The sequence below is a fragment of the Homalodisca vitripennis genome, chromosome 5, assembly GCF_021130785.1.
Source record: "Homalodisca vitripennis isolate AUS2020 chromosome 5, UT_GWSS_2.1, whole genome shotgun sequence".
In the NCBI taxonomy this organism is placed as follows: Eukaryota; Metazoa; Arthropoda; class Insecta; order Hemiptera; family Cicadellidae; genus Homalodisca; species Homalodisca vitripennis.
In genome coordinates, this window is record NC_060211.1 from 174,577,926 (window position 1) to 174,605,100 (window position 27,175).

The 27,175-nt window shown below is 32.3% G+C and overlaps 1 protein-coding gene across 1 annotated transcript; it reads right to left on the bottom strand.

Moving 5' to 3' along the window:
- Positions 1–25,748, bottom strand: LOC124363208 (vesicle-associated membrane protein 7). Its single transcript, XM_046818369.1, has 6 exons — positions 25,529–25,748; positions 8,636–8,844; positions 5,234–5,371; positions 3,944–4,034; positions 2,843–3,003; positions 1–222 (listed from the first exon to the last, which is right to left on the bottom strand). The coding sequence occupies exons 2-6, from the start codon at positions 8,837–8,839 to the stop codon at positions 154–156; spliced, it is 663 nt and encodes a 220-aa protein (XP_046674325.1). The 5' UTR covers positions 8,840–8,844; positions 25,529–25,748; the 3' UTR covers positions 1–153.
- Between the last annotated feature and the right edge of the window lie 1,427 nt (positions 25,749–27,175).

A 27,175-nucleotide genomic window follows, 5' to 3' on the forward strand; every position in this document is an offset into this window, starting at 1 on the left:
TCTGGAAATAATCACATTTAATTGCTTATAAAACATTATATACATATGAGTAATTCTATAAATAGAGAAAAAAAATAACTTTAAAATGGTAAATAAAATGGAATAACGTTAGTGTAGAAGTACAGTAGCTAGGAGGGGGATGCTTCCGAGCTATTAGGAGGAGCTGAAGCAAGCTGACCAAGTCCAGCCACAGGACATGGAGATAATTATGTAGATTATCACCTGTAAATAGAACCACATTAGTAAACAAAATCAAAACATACACCAACCTGCACAATACTTCAGCACTGAATCCGAAGCCTTATAACTGTAAACGATGTTGAGGGAGAGCCCATACAAAATAGAGGAATGTCACCCCTTATTCCAAAAATCACCTTATTCAGGAATCTTGTATAATGCATGATAATATTGAAAAAACTAAATTCTCATAGATATTATTCTATACTATCAAAATAGTGCTTCCAGTTCAGTTGAAAGAAGTAGGTAGATTCTGTGACATAATAAATTCTTAAATATTATAAATTTATTCTTGTGGTATTTACATGTTCACAATATCTCGAAAACTATTCTAGATACAATAAAAGTTTATAACAAAATAATATAAGCATTCTAGAACAGATTTGTTTTCTTTTATGTTCATAAATAATTGTTTAAATTTTAAACGTCCGCCACATTGAAATGAAATAAGAAGAACGAACTTTGTACCAAATTTCAACTTGTTTGTGCTTCTTTGTGACAGTTATCATTTCCTCAGGCCAAGTTATAAAGCATAATATTATACAAAATTTTTAACAAGGGTGATTCTAGACTCTGGAGGTTATGTTCAGTAGTTTTTCAGAAATGTTGGTAAGAGCAACCATGAGGGCAATTGCAACACGCTGATTTTGTATACGAAATCTACCAACAAATTTCTTTATTATTGTATGGCAATTTTAGGCATCTAAAACTATTATTTTATATACGTATTTGCACCAAAAGATCTAGCACTCTAGAAGTGACTTTTGTGGATTTGAAACATCTAATTATTAACATCTCCAATGTTAATCTTATGAGAGTATTTTGTTTAGGCGAAAACAACTGATAAAACACATGTGTTGGTCAGGCACTTCATTCTCAATCTACTAACCAAATAGCAGCTGATTTCTTTATAACAGTATGCACTCTTTATTCAAATGAGGGAAAAGAGCATAAATACCCATGGAAAATCACTGGAAACTCATTCTAAGTCTCAATTCAGGAGTAATTTTAAATCATGACTTTTGTATATGAGTAAATATCACTTAGTGTGATGATGGTCATTTTAGTTGCTTATGCTACTGTGCATTTAAATAATTTGGATAATGCTGCACGTTTCTAAACCTACAGACGATAAATATATTGTATTTGATTTCAAAAACTCAAACATAGATGTAGATATAGATATAGAATGACCCCCAATGTCATTTGTTGTGTGAAAAAGAGCATTATATATCTTAACCCTTTGACATGGTTTGACGTTGTACGGAGGCGGTGCCTCACACAAGCACAAAATGCGGTTTGACGTTCGTATAACGCCAACCATCAGTCTACCATGTGGTTCCATCTTGCAGTAAATCCCAAACTACTTCGAACAAGTAATAATGTTAGAATATTGTGGATGGAACAAAAAATGTATGTTGCTGTTCTTTTTTTTTGGTTAATTTATTTGTCTGAACATTTAAGGTATTCAACAGGCTGTTGTCGACTGACTGCAGTGAATAAACAAAGCTGTGTGACTTTTTTAATGGGATGTATTTGCATGTTAGTTACGTTGGTGGATTTGATTGTTCGTTATAAAAGTGTTTGAGATTGTAACATGTGATTTTAATGATGTAATTTGTTGAAAAAATGACAGCACAGGATAGCGAAATTGACTGCTGGGTTGACTATGATTCTGACGATAGTGTTAGTGTTGATATTGACTATGGTTGCTCTTCATCTAGACCTACAGGTCTTTAAGTATCTGTACTTATGGATGATAGGATGGCGATGTTAGTCAACATAAGTTTTTACTACCTAGGTAACAGATGTGTTCAAAAAAGTACCGCCGTAGGGGTTATCATGCACACTATAAGTACCCGTGTCAAAGGGTTATCCATGGCAAGCTTTTTCACCCAGCAGGGATCACTTCTGGCTGGTCTATACCTTCCACTATACCTTGGTCTATACCTGCCACTGGGTACAGCAAAAACCGATGTGGTACTTAAATCTGGGCAACCTTATGGATGTACAGGAGCGGCACATCTCTAACCACAAATGTCGATATTCTGAGGTGCGAGGGTAATTCGATAGGCCTAGTCTACTGTAGGAGATGACTGTTGGAGTTGGTGGGGTTCGTTTCCTAACTATCAGAGGTACTTGCTAGCCTCAACAAGGGTGTGCCACCCCCTGTCTGCTTTGACTGGAGAGGCTGGTTCAGAGCTGGCCTCCCCTTCTTCCAAGGGACATGACTTTTGAGATTAGTGCCCTAATTCTTCCTCATGGATCTCGATATGATGCGGCCCCTACCCCCTAATCTTACCCATCCTGAATATCCTGTCACTCCGGAAGCAGCGCTAAGGTCCTTACAGGACTAAGTGCAATTTATAAGCTTCTTGTCCTAAGAGAACAAAAAAAGAAATGGCACGCTTATGAGAAACTGAGACCAGGAAAATAATTTAAAATCATAGGGTTGGCATACTTTGACAAGGAAGATTGTACTCTTTTTAACACACACACTATCTTATGGGAAACTAATATTTGCCTATCATACTCTAAAATCAGTATATGAACAATATAATTTGAAAAACCTAACAAAAGAAGTACAGCAAAGCGAATAACTCACTGTAGCGATTCCTCCAATAATCAGGTAGAGTTTGATATTTTTCCAGAACATAGACCGTTGCAAGTTACGGCTGTGAGATCTAAACGTGACTGAGCTCGCACTGAGATTCTCCGCTTTGTTCACAAGTAGTTCCAGCTTCTCCCCTCTCATCGCTACATTGTCTGTAATGCACAAACATCAGTCAATTAAAGCAATGTCTTCATTAAACTGTGAGGCTTTACTCGCAACATTTAAATAATAAATTAATGAGTATCTACAATGTGGAATGATTTCTTTTCTCAACAAGATACCACAGTGAAGCTTACAACTTATATACTGTTTATGATAATATTCAAATAAATTTATTATATCAAGGTACTACAACTTGTGCCAAACATGATAGAAAATTGCCTATTTTCCACTATTCCGTTATTAAATGTGAATGTTGAGTTAAGCTCCAGTTCACCTTCCTCTGAGTGCCGTGTCTGGAATCTGACAGTGTCACAGACTTGACTCCTGGAATCTAAACTCCCACCATGGATAAGTTACATGTATTCCATTATTGTAATATAACAACAAAACAATACACTCCAATTTTTAATAATGCAATTATCTGTTACTAAAAAAAATTTTTAATGCATAAATTTTCCATAACAAATTCTATTTTGAATATAGATAATAAACTTTCACATAATTGTATTTGTGTGATTTAATTGTATTCAGATAATAATTGTATTTTTAACAATTAATTATTAATTCATTCCAGCACTAAAATCTAAGTTTCTGAAGTTAAACATTTCTGGTTTTCACACAAGCTCCTATTTTAAACTTTAACACCATTTGAATGTCGAGTTTAATTCCAGTTCTCCTACCTTTTAATAGAGCGTCTGAAATTTGACACTATCACAGACTTATTCGTCTAAAGAGATAAAAAAAAGAAAAATTGATCACCAAAGAAGCTCAAAATGAACTCTTTTCCTATTTTATTGATAAATTACTGGCATAAGTAAAGCGTAAATTTCTCTGAGAACACAGCCTGGATTCACCCTCTCAAACACAATACTCTTCGGAACCACAGTTGACACAAGATCTAGAATGAGTAAACAAACGTAGGGAACTCACCGATATTGCGGACCATGATATCCTTCAGCTCATCCAGCTCTCCATGAACTCTGGACATTGCGTCGATATCACGAGACTCCGAGTAATGTTTCTGGAACAGCACATTTCTGGTACAACAGCCTTTCCACCAATATGTATTATTATTAATTGATTTTGATATATTAACCCTTTCACTGCCGTCTAATAATTTTCTTTTTCCCACAGTATCGGGGGCTGGTTTGTTAGCTCTACTGGCTTGCAATAAGTCTACAACTAACCCTTCAAGTGCGCCTATATATGTGGCTAAGTCGATCACTAAAATGTGATAGCAGTTATAAACGCAGAGCGCTCTCTCAGTACAAATTAAAGTATCATCTATTGAAAATATCCGACAGAGCATAGTAAAATGTTCATTTCTACAGTTCGGAATAATCAAAGTGGTTTTCATTGCTTTATGGTGATTACCGATCTGTAGAAAGACGTATATCAGCAACAGCTGTTCATTTACGATTGTTCCCTGACATGGAATTCGACTACGCTTACTTATTGATTGTTCACTTTATTTTTTTTATTATCCAAGTTTTAGTTTATAGTACATGATTATTACCATTTTTAATAGTGTTTTACTTTGTGTATTATAAATAATGGCAAATTTAGCCAAACCCAGCCTTCAACCAGATGAATTTTTTTAGGTTTATCACACCAAAGTAGATTTTTAGTGTAATATGTTCAGTGGTTTTCAATATACCTAGATATAATATTTTGATGGTAAACTACTATTATAATAACCCAATTTTTATAATTACTTTTGTAATTGGACAAGATAGCACCAATCGTCTTTATGGGCATTTATGTAGCTATTACTGTACATTGATATTAACTTTACCAGAAGAATAAAAATTGATTTTAACTTTTTATTACAGTAATATAACTGGATCCCAATAATGTTTTTCACAATTTTTGCATTTGGTCAGAATATAGACTAACGCTTGGATTCCAAAATATAGATAAACATAAATACAATTTTTTAAAGGTTTTTTTTTACAATTGTTACGTTTGGTCACAATATACGCTAACGCTTTAAGGGTTACACATGTCTTTGAAACAACTATAGTGTACATGACTACAAGTACTACTCAACATCAAAGCCGACTTCACATGTGACTGTATAATCAATACGAATGTACTGAAACTAATCTGTCCTTGACTAAATTGTTCTTGTTATCATAATACTAATAACTGCTGCAGATTAGAATTATATGTGGTCTTAGTATTTATGACTCATGCTGATTAAAACGTTTAATTACTTACCATCTCATTGTTGAGGATTGGCGAGAACTCTGTGTTCATCGCGTATGCGATTGCAGTTTCACTACGCTTTCCATAGGTGGATTTGAATCTGCGCTTTATTTCATTCAAGTACAGAAACGCTCTTGATCTTTCAAACTCCTGTAATCGAAAAACATCATTAGAACACTTTAGTTTATAGGTGTTTTCAACACTTTAGTTGGCAATACATATTGAGTGTGTTATACCAATGAGACTAGTACAATTCCGATGATGCATGGATATGAAGGGTTAAACTTTATAAAATATAATGTGTAATGAAATGCAATAGGCATACTGTAGTGAATAATATTATCATCCATATCAATTTTGGTTTTACTTTCCTACTGCATTAATATTACATACAGGGTGATTCATGAAGTTCTCCCCCCACTTTTACAGCACATTGTACTAGTAAAAATAATGAAAAAATGTTATATAAACATAGGTCCGAAAACGCTTCGTTAGCGAGTTACAGCTAGCGAAAGATTTCGCCTGAATTCCTGGGTAAAGAGTAAAATAAAGCCATACTGAACTTTTGGAAAGGTTAATTAAGTAAGAAATATCGTGGATTCTTATGTATTTTTACCTGATAAAGCTAATAAAATAGGTTTCAGAACTGTATCTGTAGTAGCTTTTGAGGTTTTCAGGGTTAAATGCAAAAAATTGGGGCACGAAACAATGTTTTTTTTAAGTTTGATGTACAATAACTTTGTTAAATTGGTAATAAATACATAAAATCAAAAAACATTAATTGTAGAGAATTTAATTCTGAGAAAATTGATATAATCAAAGTCTAAAATAAAACAGAAATAAGTACCAAATAATTAACCTTTTCAAAAGTTCAGTATGGCTTTATTTTACTCTTTACCCTGGAATTCAGGCGAAATCTTTCGCTAGCTGTAACTCGCTAACGAAGCGTTTTCGGACCTATGTTTATATAACATTTTTTCATTATTTTTTCTAGTACAATGTGCTGTAGAAGTGGGGGGAGAACTTCATGAATCACCCTGTATAGAATAAATTAACACTCTTGGTAAGTTCTTATGAAATCATTTTTAACACTGCAACAATATTCAGTAATTTTTATTCCTATTAATGTAAACTATTTGCTTTCTGTTCAAAAGTCAGTTGAATACAATTAAATAATACATACAGGGTGGAAATTCAGTCCTTAAACTGCTGAATATAATCTAAACGGATTGAGATGTTCATGTATAATCTCCGTAATACATACTAAAGTACTTTGTCTTGTCTTTTGTTCGCTTTTTAATTTCTCTCCTCCTTTAAAGGGAATGTTAGTAAGGGGGGAGGGCAATTTTCAAATTAGAACCCCTATCTTGTGACATACCGTTTGAAAGGTCTACGTGTTAGAAATAAAATGCGCTTGGAAAAAATGAATACACTATACCTTTGCATGTAAAATGTATGAGTAAATAACTCCTTAAATTGTTGAAAAATTACGTTTTAAATCCAAAGTCACAATGTAAATGGGTCAGATAGTTATGAGACAGATCAATTTTTAAATCTCCATCACATTTATCACACTTTTTACAGTGACTAATAATGCCCCTTCCCCTTCGTCAACATTTGGAAGGGTGGTAAGAGGAAGAGTTTTTCTCAAAGACATCCCTATCTTGATTCATGTCATTAGAAAGATCTGTTTCACAGGAAATTAATGGGGCACGTGAAAAGTATCTAAATGTAAAACTGTATATGAACCACAATTTAATTACACTACAAATTAATTAAGCTGTATCACGACTAAATTCTCACCCTGTACTTAGTTATTTATAGTCAAGTCATATCCCAGCCCACAGGTCCATCGTACTGTAATTGCTTGTAATATCAGGTTCCTCGAGTAAATAATTCCTTGGCAGCAGGTTCAGTGCTACTGCAATTCCCTAGAATTGAGTTTTTCAAATAACAAGATCCTCTGCAGCAGAAAATGATTTTGAGAAGCCCTTTTTTCAAAACATTGTAAAAATTATATTAGAAAAATTAATTAAAGAATTACTTTAGATTATATAACCTGTAATGGATGTCCAATTCAAATAGGCATTGTATTGATATTTTTATTATTTAAAAGCGAATAATAACCGATATAATAGTTCAATTAGGCTATGCTGTTCTGTTATATATATATATATATTGTATTAATGCAATAAAAGACAAAAAACACAATAGTTCATAATATATTATGTATAAAGCAGCACCCAGCCTTATCTAGACAAAGACGCGAGCAGTAAGTACCTGATCATTTATTTCAATGTCAATCTAGGATACTCTATAATAAAATATGCTAACCTAGGATTGTTACAATTGCAGTACTATAAGTTCTACTCTATTCCAAGAACCGCAAGTAATTTTTCTAATCTCCAAAATCCCAAAACACTGTTGAAAAGTTAGTACCCTATTATAGGTTACTTTAAAGGCCAAATAAATAAGATACAAAACACTTGGTTATCTCTGAAAATGTGAATTTTCAAGAAATTTAGTATTTAGGATTTGGTTTTTTAACCAAAAAGACTTTTGAGAAGGTAAAGAAAGCTTACAGAGAGAATGCCATAAAAAATTTCAGTTTAAGAGTGGTATGTATCTATTACAATTTTATTCAAAATAAATATAATTATTCAACTAATTTTGTTTTGTGTCAAATAAACACAAATCCTATATCAATCCAGTAAAAAAATAATACACTGGAGCAGTAAACAAGCGTTTGCTCATTTATTTTCCATCGAATTTAAGTTCATAAATTTCTAAACTGGTTGTTTTTTGACAATTTTTATGTCTCTAGTCATTATCACTATCTTACTACCTTGATTTTTGGGAAATTTAAAATCATTTTTTACACAAATTGAAATATATTTTTCTACATGTACTGTACACTAATTATTTAAGTAAACACTGAGTATTTTTATTAAGATACTATATTAAGTACCTATAGTACAGTTTACAGTTTACATCTATAAATAATTTGTTTGGCATTTAAAAACTACTAAGTACGGGAAATCATAGAGGCAGAAAATTAAGTGCAGGGGAAGCCTTTTACAAGTTGGTCATCTTTTTACTTTTTTTGTATCTAGTAACCTCTACAACTTTGTAAAATTATCTTATATAAGTAATACACAAATAAATCTTTATGTGTATTGTTTGTAAACTTTGAAATGTGGTTAAATGGTGAAATTGGAATATGAAATAAAAAATATGGTACAGTGTCTTCACGGTTATGTTGCAACCTTATAAGTCCTTAGCAAAATAAAAGTAAAATTCTTGATTTATATTATGTTAATATGTAATTCCAAATTCTCACTATTGTTAGTCTAACGTTTTATGAGTAATGAAGTAAGAATTAAATATTCAGTATGATGCAACGATTGTACCTACATCATCTGTGATGCACATGTAGACAATGCGATCCTCGCAGATATAATGAAATAAGTAACTGCCATGTGACAGAGTTAGTTTCCCGTTCTCAGGAGGAATTTTTGTGAGTATCTGGTCCGTGACCTCGGCAAAGTTTCCTGGGCAAGACGCATACTTGGCAAGAACCGTGGTCCCCCTTGCAACCACACTGTACAGGATAGGCATTGTTCCTGGAACAAAATCTGAGTTGTACATGAGGAACAAACACTTGGCAAAGTTTTCCAGGCATGATACATTCTTGGCAAGAACTGTGGTCCCCCTTGCAACCACACTGTACAGGATAGGCATCGTTCCTGGAACAAAATCTGTGTTGTACATGCGGAACAAACACTTGGTAAAGTTTCCCAGGCATGACGTATACTTGGCAAGAACCGTGGTCACCCTTGCAACCACACTATACAGGACTGGCATCATTCCTGGAACAAAATCTGAGTTGTACATGCGGAACAAACACTTGGTAAAGTTTCCTGGGCAAGACGCATACTTGGCAAGAACCGTGGTCACCCTTGCAACCACACTGTACAGAATAGGCATCGTTCCTGGAATAAAATCTGAGTTTTACATGCCGAACAAATAAATTCTGCTAGATGACTCACCAATAATATTCAATTCATTATGGAAGAAACAAATGTTACAAAATCTCTCTTGCCTTTTAATTCAAGCATTCAATCCACTCCAAAATGTGCAAATTGTATTACTGTAAATATATTTCTAATAAAATAAAGTATCTTTCTGCTAATAAACAGTTATCCAATAAACACATCTTTACTATGAAAATTGTGTATCTATTACTCTTTGACTGATCAGGAGAGCTGATGGCAGAGCGGTCTAAGCAAAGGACTTTCGATCTGAGCTAGAAATAGAGCAGGTTCAAATCCTGATAGTAGCACTTTTCATCAGCACCACCGACCTTGTACTGTATCAAATATCTCGTTTATTCTGCTTAACAAGATCCTGGCACAGGCCAGTGACCCATGAGAATGATCAAAGTCTCATCTATAAAATAGCTACCAATATATCACGCCATAAATTACACTGACAAAGTAAAATAAACATCTTGTGATAAAACTACTTCAGTTTAACAAGTTCATTTACATGCTTTCTTATTTGCTTCCAACTCAAGTACTTTCCATTATCGGTACTTTGTATTTCCTTATTTAATAATCTTCCTAAGAAATTGCCTTTTCGGGCAGAAAAATAAAATAAAATTACAGAATAAGCTCTTTAATGTAGGTCTATATTTTATAATTGTAATTGTAAAATAAATAACAAGTTTTACTTAATCTGTCAGACATCATTTACCACAAAACAATATTTTGGCTGTTAACCCAAACTGAAGGGGAAAGTACAGTACAGTAGTATGATGTCAACTAACTGATATTGCTGTATACTCAGAACAAAGGACAAGAGAATGGAAACGCTCACTCACGATTAGTCACCCATCATCACAGATAAACAAACAGTCTGGGCCCATTACTGTTGTGAGACTGGCTGTTATCTTGCCTGACTAACCCAATACACCATTGACACTTGGATAGAAATGTAAATTTACCATAGCTGAAACAGTAACTAAAGATTGGAATTCGAATATTATGATATGCTTATATACTGTATGAGGGCTAAGCATGGAGTGTATATACGTACGGGGTTATGCAACCTAGTCTCAGATCATGCAAAAATGCGAACTACTTTTGAGGTAAATCATCAAAACACTTGTTTGGAGAAATAAAAAATAATAGAGATCAGAATAATAAATAAAAATAGTAAAACGTTTAAATATTTCAGCCAGTATGAAGAATTAGATATGACTACATTTTAATAAATATGACTACTCTCATAAACAATGACGAGGGTCCTATTGAAAATTCCAGTCTTCTTTCTTCTCAATTTATTCAAAAATTAAAATTTAGTCATACCTAATTTTTCATACTGGCTGAAATATTTCCAAAAATGTTTGTATTTGCATATTTACACCATGTGGTATTTTAATATTAATTGTAATAAAAATAATGTAAATATGTATTTGTGGACTTGCCAGATGATAAAACCATTGGATTCGAAAGGCCTCCTCCAAAAAATAAACCATTTGGAATTGTTTTTATTAACATTTAGTAATATTTTTAAAGTTTTCCAATTACTCCAAGAGTCTTCGATAATTCTTAAAAATTAATGAGCTAGGGGTATACCAAACTATGTATCGTGTAACAGATTTCGCTGAGGTTGTATGCAAAATTTCTAGCCTATTGCTCCTTTTATTTTTGTGATGTCCTGCAGATATATGGACAGCCATACAGAAGAGAAATTGCTACATCACCCTGTCAGACAAGAGAGACTTTGTGTCACCTACTGAATGATATGTTTCAATAAAACAGACAAATCCCTTAGATAGACATGAACCATCATAGAACTCATTCTTGTATATGTAGGAATGAATTTCATGAACAATTTAAAAGCCAACAAATAAAATCTTTCTGAAGATATCTTACGAATTGTTAAGCTGCACGTGTTACCATGTCACATGTTAAAAATATATGTTTTGTGCTCAGTTTGTTTACAAATATATTTATTACAGCTGGCATTGAGTTTATTGAAAACATAATCAATTCAGTTGATGCAGGAAAAAACGTGGCAGGGATATTTCTTGACCTATCACGAGCTTTTGATAGTGTGTCTCACAAATTGTTATTAGGTAAACTGAAAGAATTAGATATAAACAAAAAAGAACTCAGTTGGTTTACCTCTTATCTCAGTACGTAACAAGAAACAATATGTGGAAACACAATTTACAGAAAATAACTTAAGCTATAATTATTTTAAAGGGCCACATCGTGCTTTATGCACGAATATTGGCTGTGATAGCAACTTAATAAGGGTCCACATAGTGCTGCGATGTTATATATTTGCTATCGTTACTGTTATCTATCTGTTATCTATATTTTATTATTTATGTTATTGTTACAATGTATTATATAGTTTATGTCCATTGTTATTGTCCTAGTTACTTATATTGTTATGTACTGTTATTAATTTATTATTGTATATATTATTGTTGCACGCTGCTTCTAAGTTACTAGTCCTCTTCTGAGCTAATTATTGATATTTTGTAAAATGGTGTATTGCCGTAAATGAAATAAATAAATAAATATAAGAAAAATTGCATCAAGTCAACAAACAATAAGGTATGGGGTCCCACAAGGCTCAATATTGGGCCCCCTTTTTTTCATTTGTTATCTAGTCCCACTAATAAAAAGTTACCCTACAAATATTCTTGTGTAAGTGTTACGCCTACCTTTTGGAAAATTCAATTTACTCAATATAAGATTTTATACAAATGACATTAGTTTTTAAAATATTGCTTCACTCCATAGCAATAGAGTTTACTAAATTAGGTAATATTGATATGTTCATACCTTTAATTTGTGCAATAAACTTATTTATATGTTTTAAAACTCTACACTTTGTTAGATTGAATTAGGTTAGTATTTTCATTTACTATGACTTGGCAATAAATGATCAGTGTAACTATGTCAATTTTTTGTTAATTAAGTTGAAATTCAAGTGTAAAATTATAGGCTAACTCTAAGCAAAATCTAATCGAGTATCATGTACCATCATCATCAAATTTGATGTCGACTATATAGAAAAACGCCTATAGATTTTGCCTTCACGAAAATTTCAAGTCTAAAGTCAGTTTTTCTTGAGATATGCGGACAGACAGACAGAAATTAAATTTTTCCGGTCGCTCATTTAGTGGGCTTTGCTAATGCTCGACCCGTAAATAGGTTATAATATGCTATATAATGATGTAGAAGTTTTCAAAATTTGTCATAACTTATCGACAACCAGTTACAACTATTACCAATAAAGAAGTTACTCGTACAAGTATAGAATTTAATTTAATAACCAAAAATTATGTATATTCATAAACTTAAGAAAATGAGAAGTAGAGTACTAAATTTAACTCTGCAAAGTTTATTATCCTGTGATTGTCCTGCTTATCAGCAAAGATATGATTCTAATCCAAATACTTTTTGAATAAGCACAGTATGGCCAAAAAAAAGAAAAACAAGGGAATTTAATTCTTTGGTCAAATTAAAAATAGTAGAATAGAATCCAAATTTTTAAAACTTGAGTCCGGGTTAATTTAATCATAATTTATTGTAACATGGCATTATATAAAGTAGTAGTTAAAATCTACAATGAACAAGTGACTCATCAACTAATTCTGAGAAATGCATGAAATAAAACTACTTTAGTTAGGTTTGATTTATATTGTGCTCATCACTAAAGGAAAGTTATTAAAATGGGTTTTTAAAATAGGTTAGTTTATTTTTAGTTACAATGTGTACTGTTACATAAATTGGATGTAATTTTTATTTGTAATTCTGTCATAATTATTTTATTAGTGATAAATTACTGCAAAAATTTATTTTTTGATGAGTTTTTGTTAAGTTTGAGAGTTTTATCTGAAATCAAGGTTTGAGTATTATCCATTAGGATACACAAGAAGTAATTGTCAACATAATACAAAGACAAATAATACTCTCACATGAAAATAAATTGGAAGAAACTGTTAGAGTAAAAGTTACAAAAGATAATTAAACTAAACAAATGTAAAATGCCATCAACAACAAGGATCTAAGTATTTAATTAATCTTAAGATTTTGTGTAAGCTGTCACTCTCTCTGTTGAAAAATTACCAAGTAAAATAGAACTGGTTTAATAATAGAAAAGTAACAAGTCACATGGTCAAAATATAATCAACAATCCACTATGCAAATCATGCATGTACATTTCTCGTTGTGCTAGAATGTCGGCTGGGACAAAAAACACCAGTTCCACAGCAGCACTCGCCTCTTATATCACCACTCTAGTGACAGAGTTATCTGATACATGAACACAAACATCGTGTCACTCTGCTCAGATAAATAACTGAGTCCAGCTCTATTACTATCAATATGCAGCAATACAAACTCTATAGAATAAAACTGACCCACTATGAATTAATTATTATAGGAAATGGTGATGAAATTTTTCATTTAGAAAACTTGAATCTTTTACATTTGTTTCACTGTGACAAAAGCAGATGTGAATTTAAAAAAAGGACTTCACATTCTTGGAGAGATGACTGGATTTACCTTTGATATTTTTTGTGAATGCAATTAATTTTTTTCAGGAGTTTCTCACTTTCTTTATATTTACACAGAGATACTGGAAATGATGAAAATGGTATAGATTGTTAATGGTTTTATTACATGCCATCAGTGGTTTTATTTTACTTCTTCAAGGATGGTTGTTTTTAGGAACGTACTGAAAATCTATTAATTTAATTACTAGTTGAGTAACTTATTATTCCAAAGAACTTATGTTAAAGAATTAAATCTGGATTATCTTGTAAAAATCACAACTATATCATTACGATACAGTTTCTATTGGTATACTGTAGCGGGTACGGCGGTTATCGCAAGATAACCAAATGAAGCAACATTGCATGAGTGCTGCTTGGATGGATGACCGCTGAGTGAGTGCAAGAAGTCCGCCTGTCCGCCATTGGTGGTGGTACACAATTCACCTCTAAGCCATTAATCTCCAAGATGTGTTAGAGAGGGCTTCTTAGCCTTAACTTAGTCTGGTAAAATAAGATATCCTTTACTTTATTTTTTTATTGGATATGGTTGGACAGGGTTTAACAAAAACAAACTTAACAAATGAATAGAATAAAATAACTGAAAAAAGTGTTATATGAGGGATTTTCTTAAAATTATGGTCAACATTAGAGCCTCATCATCCAATCAAAATGGGCTATTTAAATATTTTATATTGAAGATTTTCAATTAACTTTTTGCCAGCTATCATCCCAGGACCATGTAGCAATAGTATAAAAAAGTTGAGTTTAGGGACATTTTTTAGCAGAGGTTTATTATTAAGAGTTTATTAATAGAAGTACAGCAATTGTTTAGTAAGTATAACAAGAGAATGGTTATGTATGATCCAATATTTTACAGCACATATATAATATATATATATATATATATATATATATATATATATAAAATTTAATCTTTTTAACTACTCTCAGGCAGCTGAATGGGTAGCATCATAGCTTAACCGAGGATCGCAGGTTTGAGTCTCTATTTGGGCATTGCATTTTCATTTTATGACAAAACTATTAACTTAACCAGAAGAAATGTGTTAAATGGATCCAGGTTAGAGCTTCCGATTGTATATAAATAAAAATAAATCTGTTGAATTACACATTGTATTTTTAACTCAAGTATAAAATGTTGATACATTAAACTTTAATACAGTAGATTTCTGTATGTACCCTGAGTGCGTTCAGAAACAATATCAATATCAATGTGTTTAGTGTCAAAATAAACATAGATATCTGAAAATTTTCCTGTGTATTGTCTCTACATGATCTTTGTTAATGCGCAAAACCAAACAGCTGGCAAAATCACAGCAACAACAATAGAGCATACTTTTAGCTAACCTTTCAAATCAGCGTTGTTTTGTTCATTTTACATGTCATTGAAATACTATTTTATGATAATGTATAATAATTTAGGTAGTAGAGGTATTAGAGAGTTGTTAGGAGACAATATTAGTGATGTGGAGAGTTTAAGTAGTTACAACGTTCCAATTGATATTTCAAATAATGTTTCTTTAGAAGACTCTTTCAGGCTGAACTAGAAAATATTTTAGGCTTTTTTGACATGTAAAAATTTCAGTTTTAGTCTTGTAATTTGTTTGGGGAGTACCTATATGTATAAGTGTACATTTCCTAAAATAAAATAAAACAATCTACTTTTTGTATATACTCAAGTTAAATACTTTATATTTTTGTTGTAAAACAAGTGATAAAACAAAATGTTTAAAGTTATTTTGTGTTTTTCAACTGACGGGTTCTCCAAAAAATAAAGATAATAGTTTTTACTACACATATGGCCTACAATTGTAAACATTTTAATGTATATTAAAATTCTATACAAATTGTATTTTTGGTTATGTTTTTCCAAACGCTTGCAAAAAAAACAGTGAAACTCCTGGTGTACACAATGTACACAGGGCTAAATTAATTTGTGTTTTGTTCAAAACTTTACTTCTTAAGATTATATGACAATTTATATTAAATTATTAACAAAACAATATGTTCTTTAGCATTACTTACATGATAGTAAAATTTATTTTAGAAAGACGTGTTGTGGTCCGCTTCCGGGTGTGTTGGTCATTGTGAATAGTATTTCACATCACGTTGTTTGCGCCGAAGGCTGTAGTTAAGGCATGTATAGGTCAAAATTAACTGCCCAATGTTGGTGACGTCATAATATTCAGTTCAGGTTCAGGTTCAGGTTTGTTGGTGAGACTGCTAAACTTGATTTGTGCCAATTTTAGAAGTTCAGAAATGTGGGTCAACTAATATAGGCCTAGCCCAGTGTAGGTGGTGCATCAGTAGAAGGTCAAAAATAGTGTTGCATATGTAATTCAAATATTGAAATATTGTGTTCCACGCTGTCAGATATCCTTGGCTGTTGATCAAATTTGAGTCAATGTAGAATGTTCTTGTATAGTGTTAGGTCCTTGATGTTGGTACCATTTACTGGGATCGCAGGTGTAACAACCGCCTCTCGTTGTTATGTGCTCAGTTTCAGTAATCTACTTTACTCACCACCAACATACACTTCAGGAGTATTCAAAATTCATATTTTAGTTTAATATGAATTTGAATTTATCTACAAACTTCACAGTAACACATGGTTTCAGAGTTCACCAGTTTTCCGTTCTTACTACTTTTCTTAATCACTAAACGTCTTATTACGTGTTTGATCGATCGTATGCTATTTCACTTCCAAATCACTGACTAACATACTATAAAACACACTAAATCGCTTCTGTATTGTCACAGTAGCATAGTAGCTCCTTCTCCTACGAATGCAAAGGGACGAGAGAGTACGAGATAGCAAGAGGAACGGGTTCGACGGGAACAGATGTCCTATCTTTAGTCTTAGAGCCAAACTACTACACTTGAATTTAATAATGGTTAAAACATGATTTTCTTTCTTAATTTTTATGATTAAATAATTTTAATTTATTCAAATAAAAAGCTGTATAATCTTTTTTTATTCATTATTTTAACCTTCACATGTTATTCAGCGTTCCAGTCAAGGACAAGACCAACCGATCTGTCATATACTATTTAAAAATTGAATTGCGTAATACTGATATGTTACAGGTAGTCAACATATTTTCTATAAGTTTTTTCCCACACATCTGCCAACCGATCTGTCATATACTATTTAAAAATTGAATTGCGTAATACTGATATGTTACAGGTAGTCAACATATTTTCTATAAGTTTTTTCCCACACATCTGCCAACCGATCTGTCATATACTATTTAAAAATTGAATTGCGTAATACTGATATGTTACAGGTAGTCAACATATTTGCTATAAGTTTTTTCCCACACATCTGCCAACCGATCTGTCATATACTATTTAAAAATTGAATTGCGTAATACTGATATGTTACAGGTAGTCAACATATTTGTTATAAGTTTTTTCCCACACATCTGCCAACCGATCTGTCATATACTATTTAAAAATTGAATTGCGTAATACTGATATGTTACAGGTAGTCAACATATTTTCTATAAGTTTTTTCCCACACATCTGCCAACCGATCTGTCATATACTATTTAAAAATTGAATTGCGTAATACTGATATGTTACAGGTAGTCAACATATTTGTTACAAGTTTTTTTCCCACACATCTGCCAACCGATTTGTCATATACTATTTAAAAATTGAATTGCGTAATACTGATATGTTACAGGCAGTCAACATAATATTTGCTACAAGGTTTTTTCCCACACATCAGTAAATGGTGTGAATGTATACCAGTTGTCCCTGTGCCTTATTTCTGGTTTAATGAACGGTTGGCAGGTTACCTTGCTTATATAAGTCCGCATCACAGTCGTGAAAAAAGCAGCAGTGTCCAGTTTGCATTACATGATCAGTTTAAATCTCTAACCCTTCCTAAAATCTCTAATGCAAGTAAACTGACTACAGGAATTAACAAGTATAAACCATGTCATAACATGACCAAAATAAGATAATTTGACCAAGTCAGATTAAACGAAAAGATTTTGATGAGGAAAAGACAGTTTTCAGAGTCTCATAATTGGAGCCAGACATACTCATAAAAACCCAATGATACAACAGCCCCTCTGGACAACAATTCTATTGCTTTCCTGAAATATACATAGTTGGAGGCAGGCAAACCCCTCACAAAAACTGAACTGTGTTGTCTATTCAGCACAGCTCAAACAGCCCCTCCCTTACCCCCATCGAGTGCAAAAATCCATCCCAACGATAAAAATATAGAATTATTTTTTTACTGGGAACTGAAATATACAATCTCATAACTGATCTTGAATGAGAAGGTACGTGTTTATCACAATATGGCCATTTGCAAAACCATAATATACACAATTGATGTCTACAGATCACCAATTGGAGGCCTAGAAAATGCCCTTGACATCTTGTCTAGGAAACTAGACATTATGCCAACTTGGTGCCATCTTTCCTAACAAACTAGACCTTATTGCAACTTGGAAATGCCATTGACGCCTTGTCTAGCAAACTAGACCTTATTCCAACTTGGAAATGCCATTGACACCTTTACTAGCAAACTAGACCTTATTCCAACTTGGAAATGCCCTTGCGATCTTTCCTAACAAACTAGACCTTATTCCAACTTGGAAATGCCATTGACACTTTGTCTAGCAAATTAGACCTTATTCCAACTTGGAAATGCCATTGACATCTTTCCTAACAAACTAGACCTTATTCCAACTTGGAAATGCCATTGACACCTTTCCTAACAAACTAGACCTTATTCCAACTTGGAAATGCCCTTGATGTCTTGTCTAAAACTATACCTTATTCCAACTTGGAAATGCTGCACTATAATAATGGGCGATATTCATGTGGATGGGCTAAATCATGACTACAAAAACAAAAAATTCAAATAAATGTTGGCCATTCATAAAATCATTACAATAGATCTCCCACCCACTACATTAACTAAAAAAACACACTCAATCATCAAATGACCTTGTTTGCTCAAATCTGTACAAGAGTAAATTGACAATGATTTAATAATCACTGGCCTATCAGACCACGTCTCAACTCTGCACAATTAGTAATCCAAAAAAAAAAAAAAATACTTCTGCCCACTTAACACCTTATCGCTTCCTTCATGTCAATTTATCTTTCATTCGTCAAGTATATTGGCTTTATTCACTTACTTTAACTCCGAAACAATATATTCAATTGATTAAAAATCAAACAAGAAACAGTTAAAATCATGTGAAATTGTATTGTTTAAAACATCTTTTTATAACATATTCCATTAGTAAAAAAATTAAAGTTGATAAGTAGCATAATTGTAGATAATTAACTTATGTAAAAAAACAAAACTTAGATATTTTGATTACGTACCTGGTAAAAATGTGAACACTAATGGCAAAAAGAAATTGGATTTTATACTTTAACTTTTAAAATATCTATATAGCAATGTTTTCTTATAAAACTATAAAACACTTACAACAACAAAAAAGCTCTTTACCAATTCCAACAACTCTTTACCATTTCCAATGGTACATGAATCACGCCGATACTAGATTGTTTACTTATTATAACAAATGATATTAAGCAGGCTAACTCTTTACCATTTCCAATGGTACATGAATCACGCCAATACTAGATTGTTTACTTATTATAACAAATGATATTAAGCAGGCTAACTCTTTACCATTTCCAATGGTACATGAATCACGCCGATACTAGATTGTTTACTTATTATAACAAATGATATTAAGCAGGCTGACGGGCGGGCCCGTAGACCAAATTAACGTATATCCGTTGATTGGCGTTTAAGGAACGAAAATAAACTACGGATATCCGTTGAATGGCAGTCGGAGGATTAAATCTCAATTTTAATGGATCATGTGCCTCTCTGAATAAAAAAAAAAAAAACACACACAAACAATTACACCTTTCCATACATTAAAAATATCATACAAACTAAATTATAATGTACTATACTAGATATAGTTGTCATTTAAAATTTGGTTATTTATTCCGTTTAGGGACACTCAATTTTTTGTGCAAAAACAGTTATTATACAATTTAGAACTAATAATGTCCAAAGAAAACATTTAGTGCAAGGAAACATGAAATTAGGAAATTATGCAGTTTGCTCGGATAGGAGGGTTAGCTCTCCAGTAGGCTATAAAACCCTTGGGTAGGGTGGTTCCTTAGGTCTCCGACAGTTTGTTCAGATACGAGAGTTGACTCTCCGATAGGCCAGAAAACTCTTGGGTAAGGTGTTTCCTTGGGTCTGACAGTTTGCTCGGATACGAGAGTTGATTCTCTGAAAGGCCAGAAAAACCTGGGGTAAGGTGTTTCCTTGGGTCTACTGGTTTCCTTGGATAGAGCGGGTTTTTCCCCCCAGATAGGTGTGGTAATCAAGTAGTTAGGTTGAATGAGTTTTATTATTTTTCTTAAATTACAGTTAAATAATTATGGATAGAGTATGAAAAGTGGGCCCGGTTTTTTATATCAATATTCTATATATAATACAATCATCGATATAATCAACCAATATTGATTACAAAACAGTTACTGGTAACTGTACAATCATCTGTACCTTAAGTTTGTACCAACAACTTCAAAGGCACTTTCAGATTGTAAACATAGTATTAGATAATTAACTTAACAAAAGATACTTAACTTTGTTTTACTGTTTTCAAGATGATTTTTTTTGTTATGGCTTAATTTATTTAAATTAGATTTTTCGGTACTTTGGGATTATACCGACCACACCAGTATGAAGAACACAAAAATAGAAATTTATAGAAACAAACATGATAGAACGAAAAAACAACTCTTCAATTACAAAATTACAAACTTACAAGCATTTCCAGGTACTGTGATCGGTATTGTTGTCGCTGTTATCTTATCTTATCTTATCTTTCTCGAGAATCCTGATTACGGCAGGCCTCGCGGCATCACGTGATTTGCACGGTACATAATTTGCCTTTCCATTACAATTCAATTTATATTTCTGATTAGCCCCTCTAGAATTTGATATTTTACTGATAGGTACTATCTCGAGGGATGTTTTTTCTTTCGTCGACATCAGCGCGGGGCAGCACCGTAGGTGCTGCCGAAGCCCGCGCTGATGGCCGGAGGCACTCGCATTTTGGGTGGCGGAATGTGATCAAGAATAAAAACAAGTTTTGAGTGTTTTTTTTAATAAAGAGTTTAGTTTGGTAAATGTTTGTTTTTGTTGAATTTTTGTGTTTGGAGAAATGTAGAGGTAAAACACGGAAGTACAACAAAGCGATGCACCAGCTGAACGGGCGGCGAGACTGCAATCACGTTATCTACTAGACGCTCGACTTTGACCTCTGTCTGAGGATGGGGAGGGGTTTGCGATAAGACAATTCCTGTTTTATATTGACGAAATATTGTTCTACGCTAATCTAGTAATCAGTAGAAACGAAATGTGAAATAACGATTCATGTCTGGGTGTGGTCGGTATAATCCCAAAGTACCGATTTTTCTTATTACCTATTCTAATTATTTGTTTGATGGTTACTTAATATTATATATGGATTGATATTTCTTTAATTCCATATAGATATAGTATGGTGATTATACTAAGTGATATAAGAGCCAAGTCTACTAAACATACTCTGCCCACAATTATAAACAACAGCCTACTCTCACATAGGCCGGTTGACCCCCGGGTAGGTGATTCTTGAGTACGCTTGACAATTATGTAGTGTCTAACCAAGCCTTGGACACATACTGTAAGTGTTATTAGTCTACATTAAATTGTTCGTTAGTTATCCGGGCAGAGTATGATAGGTGGACCCTGTTTTTATATTGCTTATTACAATCATTGATACTTTATATATTGAATATCAGAATTATCAATCAATATCTACACATCTAAACAAAATCACATGTTTCAAATTAATAGAAATAGTTTAAACAATTACGTAATTTCATAAATAATCGAAAAAGCGTAACAACAAAACAAACATCTTGAAACTGAGAAAGACAGTAAATCATCTATTAGTGTTATTTTTTACAGGTTTCTAGATTTAAGTGTCTTCTTTTATTTAAAAGAAGTTACTTCTTAAACAAATTGTGTTTAGAACATAACAATTTTGTACAGTTTGTGCAAATGATTTAACAATTGTTTAAATTAATTACTATTGGTTGATTTTATTGATTAAATATCATTGATAATTTTGATATAAAAAACTGGGTCCGCTTTTTGTACTCTACCCAGTTATCCTCAACAAAGAACCCAATTCTTTCAGGGTTCCTAGTTTATTGATGTTAACTGATCACATTAAATTCGAGTTATCAATATTATTTTCTCAGTACTTTTTAATATATTTCTCATTATTGTTTGTGGTAATAATGTCAGTGTACACAGTATGGATATTTTAAAAGTGGTTTTATATACTTTTAGAGGGTATTCCTAAAACCCAACATCTAGGAAAAGTTTATTTGAAACTATTTATTCGTTGATATGTGTATATCATATCCTAGTTTGAGACATTATAACTTCCTGCGTACTAGCCTATCTAAAAGGTATTGAAAACTAAGACTGTATTAAACTAAAATTAGTGCCAAGGCATATGTTGCATTTTTTATGTAAATATATTCGGGTAGGGTACGATAAGTGGACCCGGTTTTTTATATTGAAGAATATAATCATCGATACTTAATATTCGATACCTAATATTCGCATATCGAATCATAGACTATCAATCGATATAAAAGTAATAACAATCATATGTTTTATATTAAAATGTGAATTTAATTATGTAACAAATAATAAATGAACATAACCAAAATCAGGGAAACTCATAACTTTAACTAAATGAATCAGAACGAGAACAATCAAACAGCAAAACCATAAATAATTAAGAAATGATAACAAACATTGGGAATAGAAAATAAATTAGAACATAAAAATAATTAGAATAGGAAACGGAAATTTGTCGAACTATCTACATGTCTTCCCCTGGGTAGCAATTTTTTACAGCTTTTAAGAAATGGTTGAACGCGTCCTCTTCAGAAAATTGTACCTCTCTTCTATATAAATATTCACAGAGGTGATCTGCGAGAAGGTCGGCTGGAATACCACTTCTTAGACTACGTTTTACGGCTCTCCACGAACTTTCAACTGTCTGAGTGTTGGCACCAGTTGCTGGGTTTAAAAAGTTTTCACTATGGTTGACAGTAAAATGGACAAAACCACAATCACTTAATCCAAAATAAGCTTTCCACATATCTGTAACTATGGTTGTTCCAGGCTGCACGTGTTTTAGTACGAGAGGAATGAGAGTTTTTGCATCTCGTTTGTTTTCAGGACAAATCTCTATCCTATATCTACCCCCACGTTTTTGTCCTTCCGGTATAGTTTCTATTAAACCTAGAATCCAGGTTCCTTCTACCAACCTCCCTTTGTTATTTTTACGTTTACCAATTTTACACTCATCAATTTCCACCACCACTCCAGGACCTCCAAGCTTTTCTTCCCTATTAAACTGATCATCTATCCAAACAAAACACACTTCCCTGCAAAACGACAGCCAGTCAGATATCGTACTTCTAGATGGATTGTGTAAATCAGAACTACACTCAAGAATTAAAAAATCGTAATTTGTCTGATTTCTGGAAAAGAAGTACATTAAAGTTACAATATTGCGCAGTCCGAACTTTGACCCTTCAATAAAACTATTCTTCAGTGCGTTTTTACTAAAATTGTGTCCACCATTACCTTCTTTTTTGCATCTGAAGACGACCATGTTAGCTCCTCTGACAGTTATATTTGTTACCTTTCCACAAATACCACATAATGGATTCTTAGGTACTAACCCAACATGCTGAAGCCATAAAAAACATGTTTTATCGTCTTTTAAAGCAATTTCGTGAAGCTTCCTAAGATTGACAGCCATTTTTTAATAGGCCTACAAAATGTTACTTCTGTGAAATTTAAAATATTACCTTAATTGTATTATTTGAGTGTTTACAGCTGTTTGTATAGATTATTTAAGTTAATTGTTCAAAATAATTAATCAGTATCGATTGATTATATTGATGGTTATGATTAACCCTTTTACTGCCGACGTCCGACATATCGGACGTCGGAATTTTTGCCGAAAACGCCAACGTCCGATATGTCAGACGTCTGTTTTTTTTTATTGTTACTGGCTACTGTTATGTTCAAATGCCGAAATATTCGGTATTTTGGTTGTTTAGGAGGAAAGGATAATGAAAGAAGCCATTTGAAGAACTTTGGATTTCTATTTTCGTCGTCTTTGACTAGAATTGACGAACTACCTAGACAGCTGTCTAGATTACTGAAATTTTCGTTCATTGTTGTTGTTTACAATGTTATCGAAAGTTTTTTGAAGTGTTACTTTTGTTGGTCAAGGATAAAATGAGTAAAAGAGTTACATCTAACTCTCCTGTGAGTGAGGGAACAATAATTAACAGTCTAATCGATGGTGGTGTACAAGTGCAAGACGAACTGAGTGACGATTCCCTTCAGAATTTGTCAGATTCAGATGCCGAGAACGATTCTGATATTAGTGTTAGGGCTATTGATGACAATCAAAGTGATGTGGATGACACTGATGACGATCCTGACTATCTTACCATCAGATAATGAGGAGTTATTAGATAGTGAGGGGGATGTGGCACAGATAAGTTTACCTTCAACTTCCACTGGTAGGCCTAGAGGAGGCCTACCAGTTTTGGGAAAATCCTCATAGTGCAGCTATGTTTTAAGGTAGCACCTTCAAATTTGGTATATGTTCTAAGCAATTGCTCTAGTTTATAATGATATCATGCTCAAAATTTTAGTATAATTTTAAAAATAAATTATCAGATGCCAAACACAATTTTTATTTTTTTATTTATTTTTTATTTACATAATTTTTAAAATTAAATAATGAGTTTGTTTCAAATTAAAATTTCTTTTTATTATTTAAAAAACAGCATTTAAATACGAGTAAATAAAGTAAAAATTCATGCAAATCTAATGAAAAATAAAAAAGATACAGCATTTTTTTGTAAATGAATGCGCAACAGCGATTTTCCCCCTTGGCAATTTTGACTGGTACGATAAAAAAATGGCCGGCAGTAAAAGGGTTAAGTAATATCATTTGCCAATTTCGATATAAAAAACCGGGTCCGCTTATCGTACCCTACCCATATATTCAACTACATTATAATAAAACCCACATTCCCAAACAGAGGAAACGAACTCACTTCCTCACATTGGGTACAACGCATTTGTTATCTTTCTATTTATTGTTATTGTCTTCATAGTTAATGCTTTGTTATTTATGGCTATCATTAATGTTATACCTAGTTTATTTTTGTTATACTTATTGTTATTTATCTTGATATTATATTATCTGTATTTGTTTTACATCTGTTAAACTCTGTAAAAAGTGCCTTTGCCATTGACAATAAATTAAATGAAATTCCGTCTTAATTATAATGTATTGACCTTGTATCTAATATGATTTCCTGTTAAATTGGTAGAATATGATACCAATAGGCTAACATTCACAAGAATGTTGGCAATCTCATTAACTACTTAGTATAAACAAATTGAATCTGTGCTTAAAACCAACAAAAATATTATATGAAAAGCATTATTCACAGTTATTATTATATAACAAGTAATACAATCTGCCAAGCTCATGGATAAGACGTTGAAAATGGTTTAGTTGTACTCTTTTACTTACGTTTTGTAGATCAAAAGGAACAGAATTACACAATAAAACAAGTTACAACCACTCCTATCATGACACAAACCAATACTATATTTTTACTTTTATAAATTTTATTGATAAAAGAATTTCAAGATCACAATCACAATTTAGTTAGTGCTTCGCAGTTCAACCGTCTCCTGATCAAAACTCGTTTCTTGCTTTTGACATGAATCCAATCTGTATCTACTGTCTGACGGTGACAGTAAAAAGTCAATTAAATAAAGTCAGCTGATCTCGCCTAACCACCAACAGACTACAAAGTGTATTCATAGGCAAGCTTCTTATTTTATCTTCTGCCACCTTTATCACATTCTAATTTCAATGTTAGTTTTACAATGTTCTAAACCTTGTAGCAATTATAATTATTTGATAATTAAAGGGTTATTTTTAATACTTTTTATTGTGTATTCAATGAACGAAACTGTTTTTATATTACTTGAATATAGGAGAAATGGTCATTCAAACATGGGAAGATTTATATAATATTTTCAAAGTCACATAATCATTTCAAGAGCACTTTTAAATTACTATCCTTAAAGCTTTTGCTCAAACTATCTATAATGTTAAAAAATTTCATTGAGATCAGTACATAAATTATTTACTCAACTAAAATTTCTCACGTGTCCAACTATATATGTTTTATACTGTTTATTGTATGAAAAAGGTAATATGGAATACTTCACATTGTGTGAAACTATCCATAAGTATTCTACCAGACAGGAAAACAATATTTTCATTAAGTTTAATAAATATTCAAGAACTCTTATAAGCTATGATGTCATTGCTATTGAATTGTACAACAGACTTCCTACTGATATAAAGAATCTGCCTACTAACAAGTATATAATTAAGACTGAAAAATGTCCTCTTTGCCAATTTTCTATACAGCAATACAGAATTCTTTTAAATAGCTTTGCACATGTGTAGTCCTGTTTGTTTTTGAATGGCTGTATAGACTACAGCTTGCTCAATCTATTGTAAAGTTGAATATTATTATTTTATTCTAGCTTGAATCATTTTCTATTGTTTATGTGTTTATTTTGTTATTTGTAAAGTCTGCATTGATGGCACGACAGTCCTTTTCCATCATCTGTATTTTGGTCACAAGGCCGGCTCTGCAAATATAGTTTTTGCGTAGCCTATTTAATTGTAAACTAAACCTTCCTAAATTAATTAGATAAGAGTTGTCCTTAGGCCGGGACTACGTAGTTAAACTTTTAATTCACTAATAAATTAGCCCGTTTAAATATCTGGTTACATCTTGTTTTTATTGGTTTGTATCTGAATTATTTATAATTCCAAAGAAAATATTTCTTTAAGAGCGCCAATCTATGTGAAGAGATGTGAAGGCATTCATTTAGACGGATTACGTATGTTGTTAGTTATATGTTTCAGTATTTTTTATTGTCGGTCGAAAGCAAACTTCAGTGGTTTACTTTTAGAACTGATTTACTTATCATACAGTTTTCTCTTTTAATTCGATCATAGATTTTACATTTCATTATATTAGTTTACACATGAGATAACTTATACAATGCTATAAATTGAGGCACAGAAAAGGTGAGCACTCAAACAGCCACTAATTATGGAGTGAGAGGTCAGATAGAAAATATTAGAGCG

Bases quoted from the DNA above. Each gene is read 5' to 3' on its own strand.
- LOC124363208 (XM_046818369.1), bottom strand. From the start codon at position 8,839: ATGCCTATCCTGTACAGTGTGGTTGCAAGGGGGACCACGGTTCTTGCC. The intron at 5,372-8,635 runs GTAGGTACAATC...TTTCGATTACAG, and splicing joins ACATGTGCATCACAGATGAT to GAGTTTGAAAGATCAAGAGC. The intron at 4,035-5,233 runs GTAAGTAATTAA...GTGCTGTTCCAG, and splicing joins CAATCCTCAACAATGAGATG to AAACATTACTCGGAGTCTCG.